The sequence below is a fragment of the Panthera leo genome, chromosome B1, assembly GCF_018350215.1.
Source record: "Panthera leo isolate Ple1 chromosome B1, P.leo_Ple1_pat1.1, whole genome shotgun sequence".
NCBI lineage: Eukaryota > Metazoa > Chordata > Mammalia > Carnivora > Felidae > Panthera > Panthera leo.
In genome coordinates, this window is record NC_056682.1 from 183,375,614 (window position 1) to 183,395,172 (window position 19,559).

The 19,559-nt window shown below is 36.7% G+C and overlaps 1 protein-coding gene across 3 annotated transcripts in view; it reads right to left on the minus strand.

The window, feature by feature from the left end:
- The window catches only part of TBC1D19 (TBC1 domain family member 19), a 145,242-nt gene that overhangs the window by 97,027 nt on the left and 28,656 nt on the right, over positions 1–19,559 (minus strand). Inside the window, exons 1-5 of one of the 3 annotated variants that reach the window (XM_042936741.1) lie at positions 5,705–5,820; positions 4,248–4,322; positions 3,322–3,400; positions 2,941–3,004; positions 1,468–1,514 (exon numbers count right to left, since the gene is read on the minus strand). In XM_042936741.1, coding sequence (XP_042792675.1) covers positions 1,468–1,514; positions 2,941–3,004; positions 3,322–3,396 — 186 coding nt within the window. In that variant the 5' untranslated portion in view covers positions 3,397–3,400; positions 4,248–4,322; positions 5,705–5,820. Of the gene's footprint in view, positions 1–1,467; positions 1,515–2,940; positions 3,005–3,321; positions 3,401–4,247; positions 4,323–5,704; positions 5,821–11,146; positions 11,185–16,008; positions 16,085–19,559 lie in introns of those variants that run through there. The other 2 variants (XM_042936739.1, XM_042936740.1) reach the window with 2 other exon arrangements.

Genomic DNA, 19,559 nt, shown 5'->3' on the forward strand with positions numbered 1-19,559 from the left:
CAATAAGGAAAACAGAAAAAGAATATGTTATATAATGATAAATGCTATAAAGAAAAACAAAATAGGAAAAGGATAAAAGGAGTTCCAAGCAGGGAGCCGCGGGGGAAGGCTTTTCTGAGAAAGTGACATTTAAACAAAGACATAAGGAGTGAAGGAACGTGCAGACAAGTATCTGGGGAAAAAGCACTGTAAGCAGAGAAGAGGAGCGAAGGCCCTCAGATGGCAGGAAGCCAGGGGGAAGCATGGAGGCTAAAGTAAATGGAGTATAACAAATCAGGGGAAAGTAATAGGAGATGAACTCAGAGAAGTAATGGGGTATCAGATCAAATAGCATGTTTCGCACCACTGTCATGACTTTGGCTTTTAAGTAGAATGAGATGGGAAGCTGCCGGATACCAGAGATGGCTTATTTGAAATGGTACTGAAATGGCTTCCTCTGGAAACTGCACTGAGAACAAATTCTAGGTGGGCAAGGGTAGAGCAGGAAGACGTTAGGAGGATGGAGGTAGGAGTGGTTGAATTCCGGATACATGTTGAAGGTAAAGTGACAGGATTTGCTGATTATGTGTAAGGTACAAGAGAAAGAGTGGAATCAAAGGTAAGTCCGTTAAAATAATTAGTGAGAGTTAACCTACTTTATTTTCGATATGCTTTCTCAAACTTAATTAAGCTCATCATCTTCATTAACAGACCTGTTCCTTCTCCTGCATTCTCTATCCCAAGGACGTAGTACCTCTCTGCCCAGTTAGCCAATCTAGACACTTAAATTTCTTCCTTATCTTTTCTTTTTCTCATACTCCCCACATCTAATCAGTTCCCAAACCCTCCTAAAAATCTCTTGCAAATCTGTTGAATTCTATCCAGTTCCAACACTGTTCTTTAGTTCAGACCTTTTTCATGTCTTGTCTAAACTACTAGAACAGGGAAGGACTAAAAAGGGAAAAGATTCACTGAGCATCTATAGGTGCTGCAGCAGGCTACCTGATTTACAAGCTACCTGATTTACAGTTAGTATTTTTTAATCAAAATCTTCCTGGGGCGCCTGGGTGGCTTAGTCGGTTAAGCGTCCGACTTCGGCTCAGGTCACAATCTCGCGGTCCGTGAGTTTGAGCCCCGCGTCGGGCTCTGGGCTGATGGCTCGGAACCTGGAGCCTGCTTCCGATTCTGTGTCTCTCTCTCTCTCTCTGCCCCTCCCCCGTTCATGCTCTGTCTCTCTCTGTCTCAAAAATAATAAAATAAACATTAAAAAAAAATTAAAAAAAAAAATCTTCCTAATTGATTTACTTGCCTCTAATCTTTCCACATTCCAGTGTGTTTTCCAAAAGCAATTTTCAAGCACAAGTCTGATCATGTCATTCTACGGTTCTAGGGCTTTGTACTTGGTGATTCCTCTGCCTGGAGACATCCTCATATCATTTCTTCCACTTATTCCCATTAATATACCTATATTGATCCAATACAACCTACCTCCAGAAAATCCTTGGGTGCATAAACAGGTCTGAAAAGGCTTAAATCTGGAATTAAGATAGATTGGAACATTTCAGTTAATATAAGAATCCTTATTAATAACAATGTTAATGATTCTTTCACATGTGGCCGTGGAGCTGGATTAATTCAGACATTTGCGGAGTATCAATAATTTGTCATACATCGTGTTAAGTACTGGGAACACAAAAATGAAAGGGCAATCTCTTCCCTTGGCGGCCTAAATGACCTATTCTAGAAGAAATTAAGTGTCTCCCCTCATAAGTTTATAATAACTTTATAACTGAATTGAAAACACAATGTCAGTGTAACAAAGTTCTATATGAGAATTCTCAAAGTACCTGGAATACAAATAATACATTCTCAGCGAATTCCTCTAGTTGTATTAAACTGTTCTCCCTTTTGAATTTCTATAACACACTGCTTTCTCTATTACAGTACTTATTTCTTGCCTGGTTCCCCATGCTTATTTTTAAAGAGGAGTGGTGAGGGATTATGTACATGTCTACCAACACAATTCTATACATCTATTGATCACAGTAAATGAGACATAGCTGTCACCCATTATATGTTTATAAAATTGACTCTATTTTAACCATTAAAATGAGCCAAAATAAATTCTTAAAAACATTTTAGAAGTAGGGGCGCCTGGGTGGCACAGTCGGTTAGGCGTCCGACTTCAGCCAGGTCACGATCTTGCGGTCTGTGAGTTCGAGCCCCGCGTCAGGCTCTGGGCTGATGCCTCGGAGCCTGGAGCCTGTTTCCGATTCTGTGTCTCCCTCTCTCTCTGCCCCTCCCCCGTTCATGCTCTGTCTCTCTCTGTCCCAAAAATAAATAAAAAACGTTGAAAAAAAAAAACAAAAAAAACCCAACATTTTAGAAGTCTCAAAACTTTTTACCACTTAACCTATTTTTAACATCTCAATGTTATTAAAGCTTGAAAAATATTTACCTTAATTATGAATCTAAGAAATCCATTGAATGATTTAATCTATTCTTTTATAAAAATGTTTTCAAATGCTGTTTTAAAAAGGATAATTGACTTAAATATTCTCAAAATATTATAAAACACTGGTGAAAGTTAGGAATTAAAAAAAATTTTTTTTAATGTTTATTTGAGAGATAGAGAGAGAAAGAAACAGAGAGAATCCCAAGCAGGCTCCATGCTGTCAGCACAGAGCCTGATGCGGCTCTTGAACTCACGACTGTGAGATTATGACCTGAGCCAAAATCAAGAGTTGGACGCTTAACCAACTGAGCCACCCAGGTGCCCCCAAAGATAGGGATTTTTAAACTGCACGGTAGAAGTTTAAGGAAACAAAGTAGATGACAGTAATTAGTGGGGAAGGAAAATTGCTATCTTTCCAAAAGAATTGCTAATATTGTTGCTTTGGATCCACAATTAAGAAGGCAATCTTTCCTACTACCACATTTTGAAAAAGGTTGTTCATATACCTGGTTCATCAGTTCCCATTTCATTCCATTTATTGAGAAGTTCTTTCTGTTCTCCAACTGGCCTCTAAAAAAGGTAATTTTAAAATTGGTTTCATTTTGTGAAGCTTAGCAATGCAGCTGAAAAATAAGAATCAATAACTTATCTAAAAGGTTGAATAAGCTACCATAACATAAGAAAAAAAATCACTTCACTGCACATGGTGAACTTTTTTTGGAATTATTCTTAAACTTTTGTTATTTAACTATGATATTATATCTAGTCTCAATGGCTCAGTTAGAATATGGTGCTAAAGAGTCCAAGAAAAGAAGACAAATGATCTCTATAGGCCAGTAAATTTCACAAAGAAAAACTGCTCCTTAGCCACATACTACATCTCTTACCCCATCCAGCAACCTCAGAAATGCATCGCAAGGGGGACTGGCCAAGAGAGTATGACTGTGGGTCAGTAGCATCATCTTCCTACATGAAAGACAGTATATTACACAATACTACATACTTAGGCAGTTTTCCATAGAAATTTATCCTTTTTTTAAATACCATCCTTCTGGTGCCTTCCGTGACTTGTCCTTGGAGATTATCTAAAGTTCATCCACTATATCCTGTCTACTAGCAAGGAATAAATAGCAGGTAGGGAGAATAAGGCGGAGAGAAACTTCTTCTCTCCTACTCGTGAGCAGCCAAAAAGAATCCAGAGCATTCCTCGAGTGGCTTTTCTCTCCCTTTTTATCTTCCCCCTCAAAGCCCACAGAGACAGACAAATGCTGAGAATTAGATCTTTTAGATCTAATGATACTACTATTAGAACTAAATAGTTCTGCAGAGAGATGACCAATCATCCTTCCATTCCCTATGTTAACACTGAAAGATGGTACCATATTGGCTATTATAAGAGGATAACGTGCCTAAACTCCATCTCGTATTCAAAACATATGGCTATTGTGCTGATTAGCCAAAAATAAGGAGACCAAAGGTAATTAAAAATTTTCAAGTGCATTTATAACATGTATAACCTTTACAGCCAAATCTCTAAATAATCTATACGTAGATTATATATTGTATTTTTATTTATTCTCAAGATATCTTCATTACAAAAAGTATTACAGACTATATAATAGAAATCTATATACAATACACCCATGTAATTGGCCTTTTACAGATTTTTGTTTCAAAACAAACTGATATACTGTTTAAAGAGAGATAAATCTGCCTAACAATTACAACTTCGTGGTACTTCTAGCACTCGATTCACAATAAAATACTTAAATATTAAAAGTACCTTTTGAAAAAAAAATAAAAATAAAAGTACCTTTCGTGCCAATGGGATACTCAGTTCAGTGCACATACTATTTAAACTCTTCAAAATTCTTTTTTCCCAACTTCCCTGAAATATAGAGAACAACTCATTATTGTTTCGGTTAACAATACCAAAACTAATTTTTAAAAAATTAAAGATATTATGAGTTATATAGAAATGGTAAGGTTGGTTGAGATTAGTTATCTTCATTCATTAGTTCACTCAACAAATGTTAATTACTGCCTACTATGTGCCAGATACTATCCTTAATGCTGTGAATTAAGCCATGAACAGAAAGTCTCAGTTCTCACGGAACTGACTTTCTAGAGGAAGATGGAAATGAGGACAGATCAAAAAAAAAAAAAAGGAGAAGAAGAGGAAGAAATCAGCAAGTCATAGGGTGATAAACATTTTAAGAAAAAATAGCAGATAATAAAAAGGTAAATTACATTTAAGTATTTTGTAAACGTTTGATACTCAGAAATCTCATCAATAACCTAGTGAAAATAAAACTTTATAGAAATTATTATACTGTAATTTTTCCTAACATGACATTTCAGTCCTAAATACTTCAGCATGAATGTTCTAATAAGAACCTTCTCCTACATCAACACAATACTACTATCACACCTAAGAAAATTAGCAATAATATTTCATATCACATAATATTCAGCCCACATTCAAACTTTTCCAGTTGTCCCCAAAATATCTTTTATAGTTTTTTTAAAATCCAGAATCCATTAAAAATGTATGCATCACATTACATTTGGTTGTTATGTCTCTTTCCATGTAGCTGAATCTAGAGTCTCTTTGTCCTTTTCTTTTTCATGATATTGACTTTTTTGAGGACTCCAGGCCAGTTATCTTTTAGAATGTGTCACGATATGAATTTGTCTTACTGGTTTTTTCACAGTAAGATCTATCCCCTAGATCTCTTGTAAACTTGAAAAAAGGAGTTCTTTTTAATAGTCAGTCATGAATTGATTATCCGCATATACCATATTTTAGTAAATCCTTCTTTTTAACACCAAGGTAAAATGCCAATATTTTTTGGTCTTTTTACTAAAATAGGCCTTTAGGCTACTTCTAACTCACTGAAAGCAAAATAAAATAATACCTAAGCTCCAAAATTTAGACCAAGAGAGGAGAAAAGAAGAGAACTATATATTACATTATCGATAATGTACAGTTACAGCCCATCCAGTCAATACAAGTAGAATAATAATAATAATAGCTCCTTTATGTGGTTGTTATAAAGATTAAAGATGTAAAGTGCTTGGAACAGTGACCTAATAATGATAATAATCATTCAATAATTGATAGCTTTACTATAGCTCTCATTGTTCATAGTACCCTCTTTAACACACATATTTAAATACATTACCCTGTTTACCTGGAATATACTCTCCATGCTCTACTCCCAACCCCAACATACTTACTCCTACTTTATCTGAATACACCTTATTCACCTTTCAGACCTTCACCTCTATTAAGCCTTCTGTTCCTGGTCGCTCACCCCAGATGGTATCAGGTGCCTGTGCTTATAGTCTCTCTCGGCCCCTTCCTTCACCCATCACGGCACATAGTCACACTTTGTCTAGCACATAATAGATACTAGATGATTACACAGATTTCTACTCTAAGTAATATTGAAAGCGTTTAAAAAATTTTTGATACGATGGCCTAAGCAATGAATGAACAAAAAAGCATTCATCTATAGGAGAAATACAGAGCTGTGTGAAGTGTATAAGCCTTAGTCTACTAAATATATAGAAATAGATTTTTAGGAATAAAAGAATACTCTTCATAAATTCTATTAAATACTCACAAAACTAACCCCATTTACTGGCTTCTTTTCTTTTCTTTCTTTCTTTCTTTCTTTCTTTCTTTCTTTCTTTTTTTTTTTACTGTATTTCTCTTAGATTCAAGACTTAAAATACATTTGAGAAACTTATTCACGATCAAACATTAATTATAGCAACATAACCTACTTCTACCTCCAACATCCTTATCCTCAATTTATCGGAATAAAGCTTACTGAACTTTCAAGTCTCAGGTTGAAATACTATTTTCTCTAATAAGCCTTCTGTCACTTGCTTCCCCCACTCCAGGCTATGGGGGAAGGAGGTATAAGAAAGCTTATTTAAAAAAAAAAAATAAAAGCAATTTTAATTCAATCATTATATAAAAATAAAATCTGCATGAAGATTAAAAATCCAATCCCTGGATTTGTATAATTTACCTTAATATATAAAGAACCAAATTGCTACTATTGAATTATGATTCCAAATACTCTCATTTTCAACCACACATAAAAAGGGCTCTTGAACTGATTAAAAGACAATAATTCTTGGAAATAAAAACAAAAAGTTGGGGTTCCTGGGTGGCTTAGTCAGTTAAGCACTCAACTTCATTTTGGCTCAGGTCATGATCTCATGTGGGTTCCAGCCCCATGTCGGGCTTCATGCTGACAGTCTGGAGCCTGCTTCGAATTCTCTCTCTCTCCCTCTTTCTCTGCCTCTCCCCTGCTCGCTCACTCTGTCTCTCTCAAAAATAAACATTTAAAAATATTTATTTTGGTAAAAACATCTCATTCAGGTATTTTCTATAAAGTACAATTTTTAAATGATTAATCATAGTTCTCCTAAATGGATATCCCAGGCTACCAAATATTTCAATTCACCAACATGAAATTGAATGTAATTCAATTAGATGTAACTAGAGTTGTAATATAAAGAGAAAATAGTTACCAAAAAAAAGTTACACAGAAAAGAGATCAGACATTAGAAAGCATTCTGAAAGAGTTTGGAAAAAGAGCTACAAAATTTACATACATTGCTTTATTAATCCTGTGAGATATGTATCATGAATGAGGAGAACACATAAAAGTAGAATGAAAAAGAGTGTTAAGAATTGAAGCAATATTGAGCAGATCTTTATTCAATTATCATTTCTATGTGCTCTATAATTGAAGCAGGAACTTAGAAATCATCCAGAAGAGAAGAGAATGACTAAAAATTGAGAAAAGGAAAGAGGAAAAGAACACTAAATTCAGAAAAATTGGACTTTTGTGGCGAGAACAGGGGGACATGAGATGTTATACCTGAAAATTCAACTAGTGAAAAGATATTGATTCAACATTTACTGAGCACCTATTAAACACATGCCAGTAAAAATGAATCAAACGGCATCCCTGTCCCTAACAACCACATCACTTTTGTGGTGGGGGTGGGGAAGAGAAGACAGATACACAAGTAACATGAGATAGGTTCAAAAAAGTTCACGAGGGCTATTATCAGCCCATATGCCATACGTATAGAAAGAACTTAAAAGAATAAGCAAGGAAACAGGAAGCTGAGTGTGTCAAAACTTCTAGCTGTTAATGGAGCACATACCACTTCCTTTAAAAGTCTAAAAACATTGAAAGAAAAGTAACTCCAGTGGTTCGCTACGTCTTCCCCATTCCCCGTCCCATATCGATGACACAATGACAAGGACAGCAGGCCTTTTCCAAGGTACCCCTTGCAAGAACTTCAGTCAGATGCTCAGAGAAGTTATCTCCATAGAAATCCCAAGTAGTCAGAGAAGTCATTTCTATAGACATCAGAAAGGGGAATAGAATTTCCTGATAATGAGGCGAAATCCAAAGTGAAGCAAGTGGCTGCTCGCAAGCTGGGTCACCCTGTGGGTTCCCTGCAGAACTTTAGTCTTATTTCAGGGTATTCATTCATTCGTTTACTTGCTGCCTCACTAACTGACATGTATTGAGTGCTTTCTACGTATCAAGCACAGGACTATGATCGGTGAGTAAATGTTATAAGGAGCCTATGATCGCTTAACACAACAAACAGACTTTCCAACAAGTAGAAAGACTTCACCAAAATGACTTAAGTTAGTGAAATTGTGAGTTCCTTGTCTTCAGAAGTACTCGAGCAAAAGGAAATGAACTCCAGAGGTTGGATGAGATAAACCTGAAGGGTCCACTTCAACTCCAGTTTTATAGATACTAAACTTTTCGCCGGCTCTGTCTGTAGAGGTGACTAAATACTCCCTAAGTCTCAAAAATAAGTGCTCAAAAAAATCATAGTTATTCCTGTGCTATTATTTAAATAAAAATGTCAACATATCTTCAGCACACACAGAAAAAGAGGTAAACGTGGCAAATGAACTATTGAGAAATGACAGGGCACTAATACAAGATACAAAGAAAATAATGGTTTCTACCCAAGACTCACAAAATCAAGCTTTAAAATGTTATTTAAAAGGAAAATGAATGCCCTTTTACATTTAAAATGTTTAATAGGAAGACATTACCTTTTACCCAAACCCACATCCTCTCCAAATGAAATTACTGTTGCCTTCAAATCAGTTTCCCTAATAATTGAAATCTATGGTATTAAGTCAAAGGACTTCAAGAGTTTTATAAATAAATTAATTTCTAAACCATGAGAGGCAAAAAATTTACACAAGAATCAAAACTGTATTGAAATCTCTAACTGGGTATTACTGATTGCCTTGCTACTTTTTTATAACAATGAACGTAAATAAGAAGTCTTTAAAAGCCATCTAATGTAGCATGTAAAAAACTATGAAATTATAAAATTAAAAAATTATTTCCTTCACTCTGAAAAAATAAAGCAAAATAGTTATAACCCAGCTTTCTAATGGAAGATTTTAGTAATTCTCTGATTATAAAAGTAACACATTTATTCAAGATAATTTGAAAAAAAAATATGTAAAGAATAGAATAATAAATAAGCATCCATAAATTTTCATCAGCCAAAAATAACTACTATTAATATTTTGTTCTCTTCTTTCATTTTTTCTATGCATGTATGTGTACGATTGAGAGATTTAATTAGTGGAATTATATTGTTTTATATTTTGCTTTATCCACTTAAGATAATATCATACACTTTCCTATTTCATTATATTCTTTTAAAAATAACATTGTTGATGCCTGTAGAACATTGTCTTTTGGAGACACCCTGCTGTATATGCAAACCCTATTGTTATTTAGATTCTTTTAAATTTTTTAATATTATCACGAACATAAATTTCTGTGTTTCCCTGATTCTTCCCTTTAGATAAGATCCTAGATGTTAGAAGTGGAATTAGTAGGAAAAGGGGTGTACATATTTTTAAGAGGGAACATTTTCTATTTTTTGTATTCAATTCATTCATCGTTAAAAAAATATATATCTACTGAGCATCTGCCATGAGGCAGGCACTATGCCAGATGTTGAGGATACAGTAGTGAAAAGAGAGACCCTGATCCTGCTTCCCAGAGACTGCAGAATCTAGATGATAATCAGACAACCCAAGTACTATGGTAGGAAGTATAGAGTGCCTCCTGTATGGAGGAATAGAGACACAGAAAAAGTACCTGGGAATCCGAGATCTCAGGCGTAGAAAGCCTTCCTAAAGAAAGGATCGTGTCACCTGACACCTGTGAATGTGCCAGAAATACGTGAGATTTGTGGGGAGGCAGTTTCACACAGAAGCAATGGCATGTGCAACAGTTCTCCTGGTGGAACAACTGAAGGAGGTCAAGTATGATTAAAGAGAGAAGGTAGATGTGTGTGGAAGCGGGCAGGGGACTGGCAGGATGGTGAGGAACAGAGTGAGGAGGCGAGAGGTAAGACTCGAATGGTGAAAAGAAGCAAGATCCTTGACAGTCTTGTAAACAAAAATAAGGAGTTGCGGTTGTATCCTAAAAGTCTGGGAAGTTTTAAGAAATGGAGTGACAATACAGAAGGCAGAAAGACTAATTAGGAAGAGGATGAGAACTGAAGTCACATAAAACCAACAAAATTCTCATTTTTGTTTAGGTGCCTGGATTGACAGAGAACTGGGTAAATTCAACCAATAGCATATCTTGAGTTTGAGCATTTCTGGACTGGATAGAGAAATATGCTGAATATCATCAGGTAGTACAGATTCTAGAGCCAGACTATCCAGGTTGAAATCCCAACTTTTCCACCTACTAGTTTTGTGAAATTGGACCTATGTAAGATCATAAGAGTAACATACCTTATAGGCTTGTCATGAATATTAAATGAGTAAATAGTTGTAAAGCACTAGAATGGTACCTGGCACATAATTAGAGCTCCGTGTGCTCACTAGTATTATTCCGCAAAAAAATTCATATATTTAATCACCCATTGTGTATCAGTTTCTTCAAATATTCCTTTCTCTAAAAGGTGTGGCAAAAGAGTTCCCAAATTATTTTACATGGAAATAGGGTTCTGTGGTCACATAAATTTGAACAACACTGGATTAAATAAAATTAAACAGTTTCTTTACTGCAGAACATCCCTGAGCCTTAGCATCCCAAAATAAATTGTATGCAACAAAATTAAGGAAGCGTTAAATTAAAACGCAAAGACTAAAATAAACACCCACGAGTTCATAGTGACATAAATAAATAACATAGTGATATAAATAAATAAATAAATAAATAAATAAATAAACAAACAAATTTATTATAAATAACTCCCCAGTTCTCTTTCTGCATGGAAGAGAGGGAGAACTCTTCCATGCAGAAACACTCCAAATAATTTCTGTAGAGATTCCCAGCTCAGGGAGGTGGAATATAACTGTCTTTCCTTATGTGTGAACCATAAATAGTGACTTCCTTCCAAAGAGTAGAGCACACAAGGGTGTCGGGGGTGAAGAGTGACTCTACAGTGGGGCAACCTCACAAACACTACCTAAGCCAGGCAATCAAGGTCAACATCAACAGTGGTAAACCATGTGGACAGTATATACCCTGATATGATGCAATGAGTATAAATGTATAAAAGTATAAACTTTCTGTCTGTGGTCTTCCTCCCAAAAACCCACAGCCCCAGTCTAATTATGAGAACAACATTAGACGAATTCCAACAGAGGGATAATCTACAAAATACCTGACTAGTACTTTTCAAAACTGTCAAGGTCATCAAAAACAAGGGAAGTCTGAGAAACTGTCATAGCCAAGAGGAGCCTAAGGAGACATGACAACCAAATGTAATGTAGTGTCCTGGTTGGGATCCTGGAACAGAAAAAGGACATCAGGTTAAAACTAAGGAAATAAAGTATGAACTTTAGCTAATAATAACGTACTGATATTGGTTCGCTAATTGTAACAAACGTACCACACTAACTTAAGATGTTAATAAGAGGGGAGACTAGGTGTGGAATCTATGGGAACTCTATAATATATTCTCAATCCTTCTGTACATCTAAAACCCTTGTAAAAAAAATCGTAAACTGTGGTTCTAGGAATGAAAAGTACAGCGTGGGAAACAGAGTCAATGGTACCGTAATAGCCCTGGATGATGGCAGCTCCCTTGTGGTGAACGTGGCATAATGTATACAGTTGCCAAATCACCATGTGGTACACCTGAAAGTGTGCTGTGTGTCAACTAAGCCTCAATAAAGAATAAAAATATATGACACGAATTTTCAAACAAACAAACAAACAAACAAACGGTAATTCACCAAGAGGAAGGCAGCGTGGGCCTCAGTTTCCAAACTTATTTGTCCATGGAACCCTTTTTTGTAGAGCATCTCTCAGAGCTAGTATTCAGCAGAAAATACTCTGGGAAATGCTGACACGGTGTAAGAAGCCTGTTTCCCTCATCAGCCCAGAAAATTGAACACCAATCTAGCCTGCCAAAAACTGCAGAGAGTTGATTTACATCCCGACTCTGAAGACACAATCAAGAGCTAAGCGAAGTTCAAATAACTCATGAAACTTTAATGGGGGGGGGGGGGCGGTGGAAATCACATTTTTTTCCTGGCTCTAGTTCCAAAATATTTTCTGCCAACCTGCTTTACTGAATAAAAGCAGAAGGAAACACTCACTGGATTTTATTTTAAGTTCTTTTGATTGTAAAGAGCAAAGAACAACGTAATAAAGAATCCCCTATGTCCAGGTCTTCCCTAGTGCTTCTACAGAACGTCTTAGCCATCTCCCCCATGGCATACAGCACTTTCAGTGATTAAACCATGAGTTACCCATAGGTGGAATCTTTATCTAACTTATTTCTGAATCTCCAGATCACATGGTAGACTGTCTTCTAGCAGGCATTCAGTAAATATCTTTTTTTTAATATGAAATTTATTGTCACATTGGTGTCCATACAACACCCAGTGCTCCTCCCAACAGGTGCCCTCCTCAATACCCATCACCCACCCTCCCCTCCCTCCCACCCCCCCATCAACCCTCGGTTCTCAGTTTTTAAGAGTCTCTTATAGTTTGGCTCCCTCCCTCTCTAACCTTTTTTTTCCCCCTTCCCCTCCCCCATGGTCTTCTGTTAAGTAAATAGCTTTTAATTGAATATCACAATAATTGCTAGAAGAGATGGCAAGTGCCTTTACTATTAATCTGACACAAACTTTGAGTTCTTACTACATAAAGGTCAGTATGCTAGATATAATGGGTCTACAAAAATGTTTTAAAATTGTTACTGCTTTCAAGAGGCTTATAACTAAAGTAAAAAAGATGTGTACAGAAAGTGCTATCACAGAGTGCGATTTGTAATAACCATAAAACGACAGCATGCTAAAAGACAGTGTGCTTCCAAAAGAGGGAGAGATCCTTTTCAACAGGGCTGATAACTACAGCAGAGAAGAGGTGTCATCTGAGCTGACCCTCACAAAATAGATGGATTTTCCTAATGCTAAGCAGGCAGAAAGAGCTTTCCAGGACAAGAAAACAAAATAAGAAAAGTTTTCTTTTCTTTTCTAAAAGATGCAAGGAAGGGCACATAGGACAGTTATAGGATGGCAGAGATTGATAAAGTGAAAGGGAAAGCTAGGGACAAACTAAAAATTCCTAAATGTTGCGCTGTGGGGTGGGAACTTGTTGGGCAATTGGTAGTCACTGAAGATTTGTGAGAAGGCAGTGGCATGTATTATAAGGTTTCATCTGCTTGTAGCTAAAGTTAATTGTGTTAAGAGTACATATGAAGATGGGGAAAGACGTAAGTTGAAAATCAGGAGGTGTCAGTATAAGACAAGGATATGAATTAACGTCTGAAACAAAGTTAGCACTCAATAAAAGATAGCCATCCTCCTCTTCATCACCACTGTGATCACTATGGTAATGGCCTTAATAATAAAAAGGAAGAGAAAGCTGTAAGACCACGGGAAGAAATAATTTATAGAACTTAGTGACTATTTGGATATGGAAAATAGCAAAGATATTTCAAGTCTAAATTACTATAGTAATGATGAAACTAACTGAAATGGGAAGGCCAGGACAAGATGCTCATTTTAGGAATAATGCCATAGACTCAGTTTTCAACATGTTGAGTTTGATTTCACAGAAGACACGTACAGTAGATAGTTGATCATAGAGGATTGGAGGCAAAAAAGATGTGGCAGCAAAGAGGGAAGCTGTGGAAACCTGAATGTGATGACCTGAATGTTCTTAATAAAATAAGTGGCATGTGTTGAAAATGAGTGAGGGGGAGGTAGAATCAGGGGCTACACAAGCATGGAAAACTCTGGGAAAACCTAACTGGAAAGCAGATAATGAATGACGAATCATAAAAGGATTGACAGGCAGCAAAATGAATCCACTGAAAGATGAATGGATTTAGACTGAATTCACGGTAAACATATAACTCATGTGAGTTTCCTCCCAAGTATGCCACAGTTTGGGAAAAGACAGTAGATGGCAGAGGCAGCCTTAGGCTAAGGATTGGAATGGCAGGCAGAACAGAAGTCTATGGGGCAAGAGATTGCGAGGTGCAAGGGAGAACACTGACGGGATGGTAGTTACGCCATCCAGCCTAAGTAGCCTTCGTGCAAAAAGGAGAGAACTGCCCAAAAGATCAGGGAGCTTAAGAACTAGATGACTCAAGGAGACAGGAACAAATACAAGGGGATAGGTAGGCGGACACTAACTTGTAGAGGAGGTATTTAGCATGACCACAGTTAAAGAATCAATTATTTCAACAAACACTTCTTGAGCGTTCCATGGGCTATGCATTGGGCTAGACGTTGCGGATAAAAAAACACAGTCCCTGCTCTTAAAGAAGGAATAATGTAGTGCAGGGATTGAGAAACTTTCTGTAAAAGGGCAAACAGTAAATATTTTAGACTTTGCAAGTCATGAGGTCTCTATGCAACTACTAAACTCTGACATTGTAGTGCGAAAGCACCCGCTGACAATAAGTAAACAAAGGAACAAGGCTTCCAATACGACATCTTTTATTAATTCCTATCATTTTCATGGGCCACAGATATCATTATTCCTCTGGTTTTTCAGCCAGGTGAAAATGTAAAAAAATATTCTTAGCTTGCCAGCTGTATAAAGACAGGTGGCAGGGCAGATTTGGCCCTTGGACTATAGTGAGTCAACCCGAGTTAGTGGGTAAGTATGGAAAAAAAAAGAGGAGAGTAGTGGGCATGTGTGTATATACATCTACATATATAACACATACACTTACCGTTCATATGTGTTCTCAGCAACCAGCGGTAGGCTTGAAACATCGACCTATTATTTCCCTCTCTACCTCTTTCCAGTCATGATGGGTAAACAACTTTAGTGTTATGTTCCCTATACCTAATAGGCTAAAACTGATACTTTCTCTACACCTTTGAGAAATTTTCAAACTTCACCAAAAAAATATTTAGACCCAACCCTTTCATTTTTTTTTTTGAGTTTACGTCTTTACAACAAAAGATCAAACAATTCTTTCATACATGAATCATTTAATGATTGTGTTTTATGACATATTGATAATACTGTCTGATTGCTAGACCTAAATGCACTACCTAGAGATAGAAATATATGGCATATTTCCTCAAATATCTCTATGATTTTTGTTTACATTGCTTCCTTTCACCATCTAATTTTGAAGGTTTTTAAAGTGAAAATAAAAATGGTTGAATAATAAAAAGCTGCCTAACATGCACTGCTTGGAATGTGATAACTCAAAGCAGCAGGATATTTCTCAGGAGTAGCAGAAGGAGCCACGACGATAATTGCTGGAGCTGGGTGAGGGGTTTATGGGAGTTCTTTGGGGTATATTTGAAATTTTCCATGATAATTTCTGACACTGTGATTGAGAGAGGTCAACTCTGTGGTGTCCATTAAGCCCCTCGGCGGCGGCAGCGACAGAGTCGTACCCAGTACCGCAAGGAAGCCTCGTAGAGGCAGGTGCACCAGGCCGTGCTGAGGCGGACAGTCGAGCGTCAGGGGCATGTGACAGGACTTACCAACCTCCTGTTTAAACAGTTCTTTACAGCTTTTCTGTTTACGTCATTTTACTTTATTTTTTAAAGTGAACTGTAGTTGTTTCAGCCTACTTTAGATAGCAGGTTCATCTGAGTTCTGCGACAGAACACAGCATGTAGCAGCCTGCTGTGAGGACAAACATATTTCAAATACAGCATCAGTATCGCTGGCTTCCACGGCCAAAATTTTAAGGGAAGAGTGAGTCAGTTCATTCCCATCTCATTCTTTTAATATCTCAAGAGCATCAGGAATAAATTGCCACATAATACTTTTATCACGTTGAAAAGTTCAGGCCAGTACGGTACATGATTTTTTCCTTCTTCTACACAACATTTTCAGGATTACTGCAGCTAAACAGGTGTGATCCTCGGTCACTGAAAGTAAAAAGGAAGAGCATGCAAACACTGTGCTGGAGTGGTTCTTACCCAGGCTTCCGTGTAATGAATGACATACACTCCTGATACCAACAAGCACTTTTCGCTCTGCATTATGTAACTTGGCATGGCAAAATAAAGTGAAAAATGAACAATAGCCAACCTGTGCTTTCCTCATGTATACCAAAGGTTCTTTGAGATGTTCAGGAGGTGCAGCAGGATGGCTAGGTAAAGGAAACCTAGGGACAAAAAGAGGCAGCTAAATATTATACGTTATCTGGATAAGTAATTAATTCTCTTCATTAGAAATTACTCACCTCTGTAGTCCACGTCATATATGAAACAGAGTATCTGTTAGCAAACCTGTGTGTTTTCAGAAGGTATAACAACATAATAAAACTTTAATTCTTATCCTACTAGCGTGGTAGCTTCAGATTAGCAATTTAATTGCTCGTTAAAAGTTGAATTGCACAATAATCTGAATTCATAAATTGGGGGAATTTTAAAATTACTGAGCTTAGTAAATGCTCATGTAAAAATTACCAGAACTCTTATTTTTAGCACATAAATATTGTAACACTTAGAGGGATTTTTTTAAGGTTCAAAAAAAATCTGTGAACTCACAACATATCTTTTCGTTTCTCCCAATTTCCTTTTCCATATCGCTATATATTTTTAACATAGTTGAAATAATATAAGTGCTATCTTCCATAAGAGTCATGTTTTAATAGATACAAATTTAATAAAATTTAAAAATGTTAATGTCTCGTGGATTCTTTCTGTTTTCTAAGTAACTTTACATTCGTATTCCAAATGTACTGGTTTTATTAAGAAAACATTTGTTGACTCAACAATATTTGAGCCATTTTAGGTACTAAGGATATGATGGTAATTGAGACAATATCCCCTGTTCTCATATACTTAACATCTAGTAAAGGCAGTCAATAATTATAAAAAGGGACAAATTAATAGAATAATATCAGAGAGTAATGAGTGCCATGAGAAGAGGAGAGCAGGGTAATGAGATAGAAGTGATTTGGAAGGATAGGGAAGGTGTCTAGGGGAGCTAATACTTGAACTAAGACCTAACTGAGAAGAAGGAGCCAACCAGGCAAAGATGTGGGGGAAGGATATTCCAGGCAGAAAGGCAGCAAGCACAAGATCCTGAGTTAGGAACACTTGGCGTGTTTAAAAATCAGAAAAAGCCAGAATGGTTGAAATAAAATGATGGACGCACAGTGACATGAAATCACAGAGAGAGAGGGCAGTAGGAAAACACAACAGTTCAACATTTACTTAGAGATTCCAGTCTTTTTCGCAACAACATATAACTCCTATTGAAATTAATTGTAACACTTGTACCTACAGCAAAGCAGCCATGTTCCAATAATCAAGAACCATACACTGAATTTTCAAGAAGTACCTCATTCAAAGTGGGACATCAACATGTAAAGTGTTTATGATATACCAAGCTGAACTACACCTATCCCAAGACCTAAGTGTAAAATGTTCAAATGCCCGTAAGAAACATTTCTGGAATAGAAAAAGCAACCTGGTCTACCCAACCTAGAAAACAGTTGTATTAACTAATTATTTCCAGCTAACTGTTTTTTTCTACTAAAATCTGTACTCTGTGTACCTAAATAAATTACCTTTCCCCACTCACAAATGAAAAAAAATTACGATCTTCATATACCTCAATATTTCTTTTTATATGCAAGATAAGCCAAGACTACACTATATGGTAACTAACTTAAATTTTAAAAAAACTATATACTTCATACTGTGTGATATATCATTTGTAAAGGGACGTAGTTTAGAATTAAATTGTTTTAAAATTCTTTCACGTTATGGGGCACCTGGGTGGCTCAGTCGGTTAAGCATCTGACTTTGGCTCAGGCCATGATATCATGGATCGTGAGTTCAAACCCTGTGTCGGGCTCTGCGCTGACAGCTCAGAGCCTGGAGCCTGCTTCAGATTCTGGGTCTCCCTCTGTATCTGCCCTTCCCCTGCTTATGCTGTCTCTCTCTCTCTCTCTCTCTCTCTCTCTCTCTCCAAAAAATTAATAAAACATAAAAAAAATTTAAATTCTTTCACGTTAATGATAGTTATTTCCAAATTTAATAAAACTTAATTTAGGACTGAAACTTGAGAGTACTTACTTATAATCTTAAGTTATTTAATGAACAAAGACATTTAATTAAAAACAGGGAACAAGAGGTGGCAACCCCAAAATCATTAATATAAAACCAAAATAAAGTTAGATTTTTATTCATTCAGAAGTATTTAATAAGAACCTACTAAGTGTTTACAGTAATAAAAATAGTAAACAAATAGGCTAAAATTCTGTCGTTGTGCAGCTCACATTTAGTTATATGCAGAGATGAAGGTTGACAGGTAAGAACGAAGCATGGAAACTTGGGCATCACTCTTGACTCTTGTCTCTTCCTGTCCCTGAAATCCCTCTAAATCCTTCTCATCCTTTTTCATCCCACTGACACTGTTGTAGACAACAGACATCTCCTGCCTATATTCAGCCAACAGGTTCTTAAGCGGTCTCCCCTGCTTCCACACTATTTTCAGCCTATTAGCCAATTTGCCTGGCTGTATAGCCACAAGCAATGTCTTCCTTATTCACCAATGATTCTATTTCCAGTGTCTAGCATAACGCCTGGCACATACTGGAAAACCAGTACATTGCTTAGTGAATATAAAACGCAGACACGATCATGTCACCACTCTGCTTGAAATTCTAAAATGACACCCAAATGCTCTTAGGATCCTGCCTAAAAAGGCTTGAAGAAGCAGCACATCCCCACCCACGTATCTAGAATCGTCCTTTACCATGTCCCTCGCCCTGTACCACCCAGCCATAAACTCCATATAAACACACATAAACTCCAGTGTGCCACACTTTCCCAATTCTGAATCTCTGAGCCCGTTGCTCCCTTCTAAAGCACCTTTCTTCTCTACTCCTTCCCCTGACTTACTCTACCTTAGCTTTTGATTTCAATCTGAATATTGCTTCCTTCGGTAAGCCATCATGACATCCCCGCCCTGAGTTAAGTGCCTACTCCATTTGTCTGGCCCATCGCAGCACCTCTTGGACTATGTACTATCCATACTATACTATACTATAATTGTGCTCTAATTGCCTTCTTAAACCGTGTGTGCCTCAGAGATGTGAGCTCCAGGAAAGCAAAGGCTATCCAGCTTGTTCACTATCCTCAATTCCTAGCTCAGTGCATAACACATAGCAAGTACATTTAAAGCAACATTCAAAAGAAGGCAAAGAAGAACGGTGATTAGGACATTTTGGAAGTGCTCTGGTCTACTGCCTGAGGACTCTTCCAACAAATGCCATGAATATCTATAAAGACTTACTCTATCTTGTGGTCTAGTGTGAGAAACCCATTATCTAAAATCTTCCCATTTTTGGTCCACTACTGCTCAACATTCATACCTCTCCAAGGTATGGTGGACATTTGCATATATCTACTATAACAGTAGACTGTGGGATGTTTTTATAATATATATTTATATAGAAAGACTTTAAAAAGGATTATTTACTTCTTTAATTTATATTCCTTAAAAGAGAATGATAGGTCACCTAATTCTTAATAAACTGTTCTACACAAAGTACAATGAAAACTAAGGGGGAAAAAGGTACATGTTCCATGTAAAGACTGTCTTAGTTAAATCTTTTTAGTAAG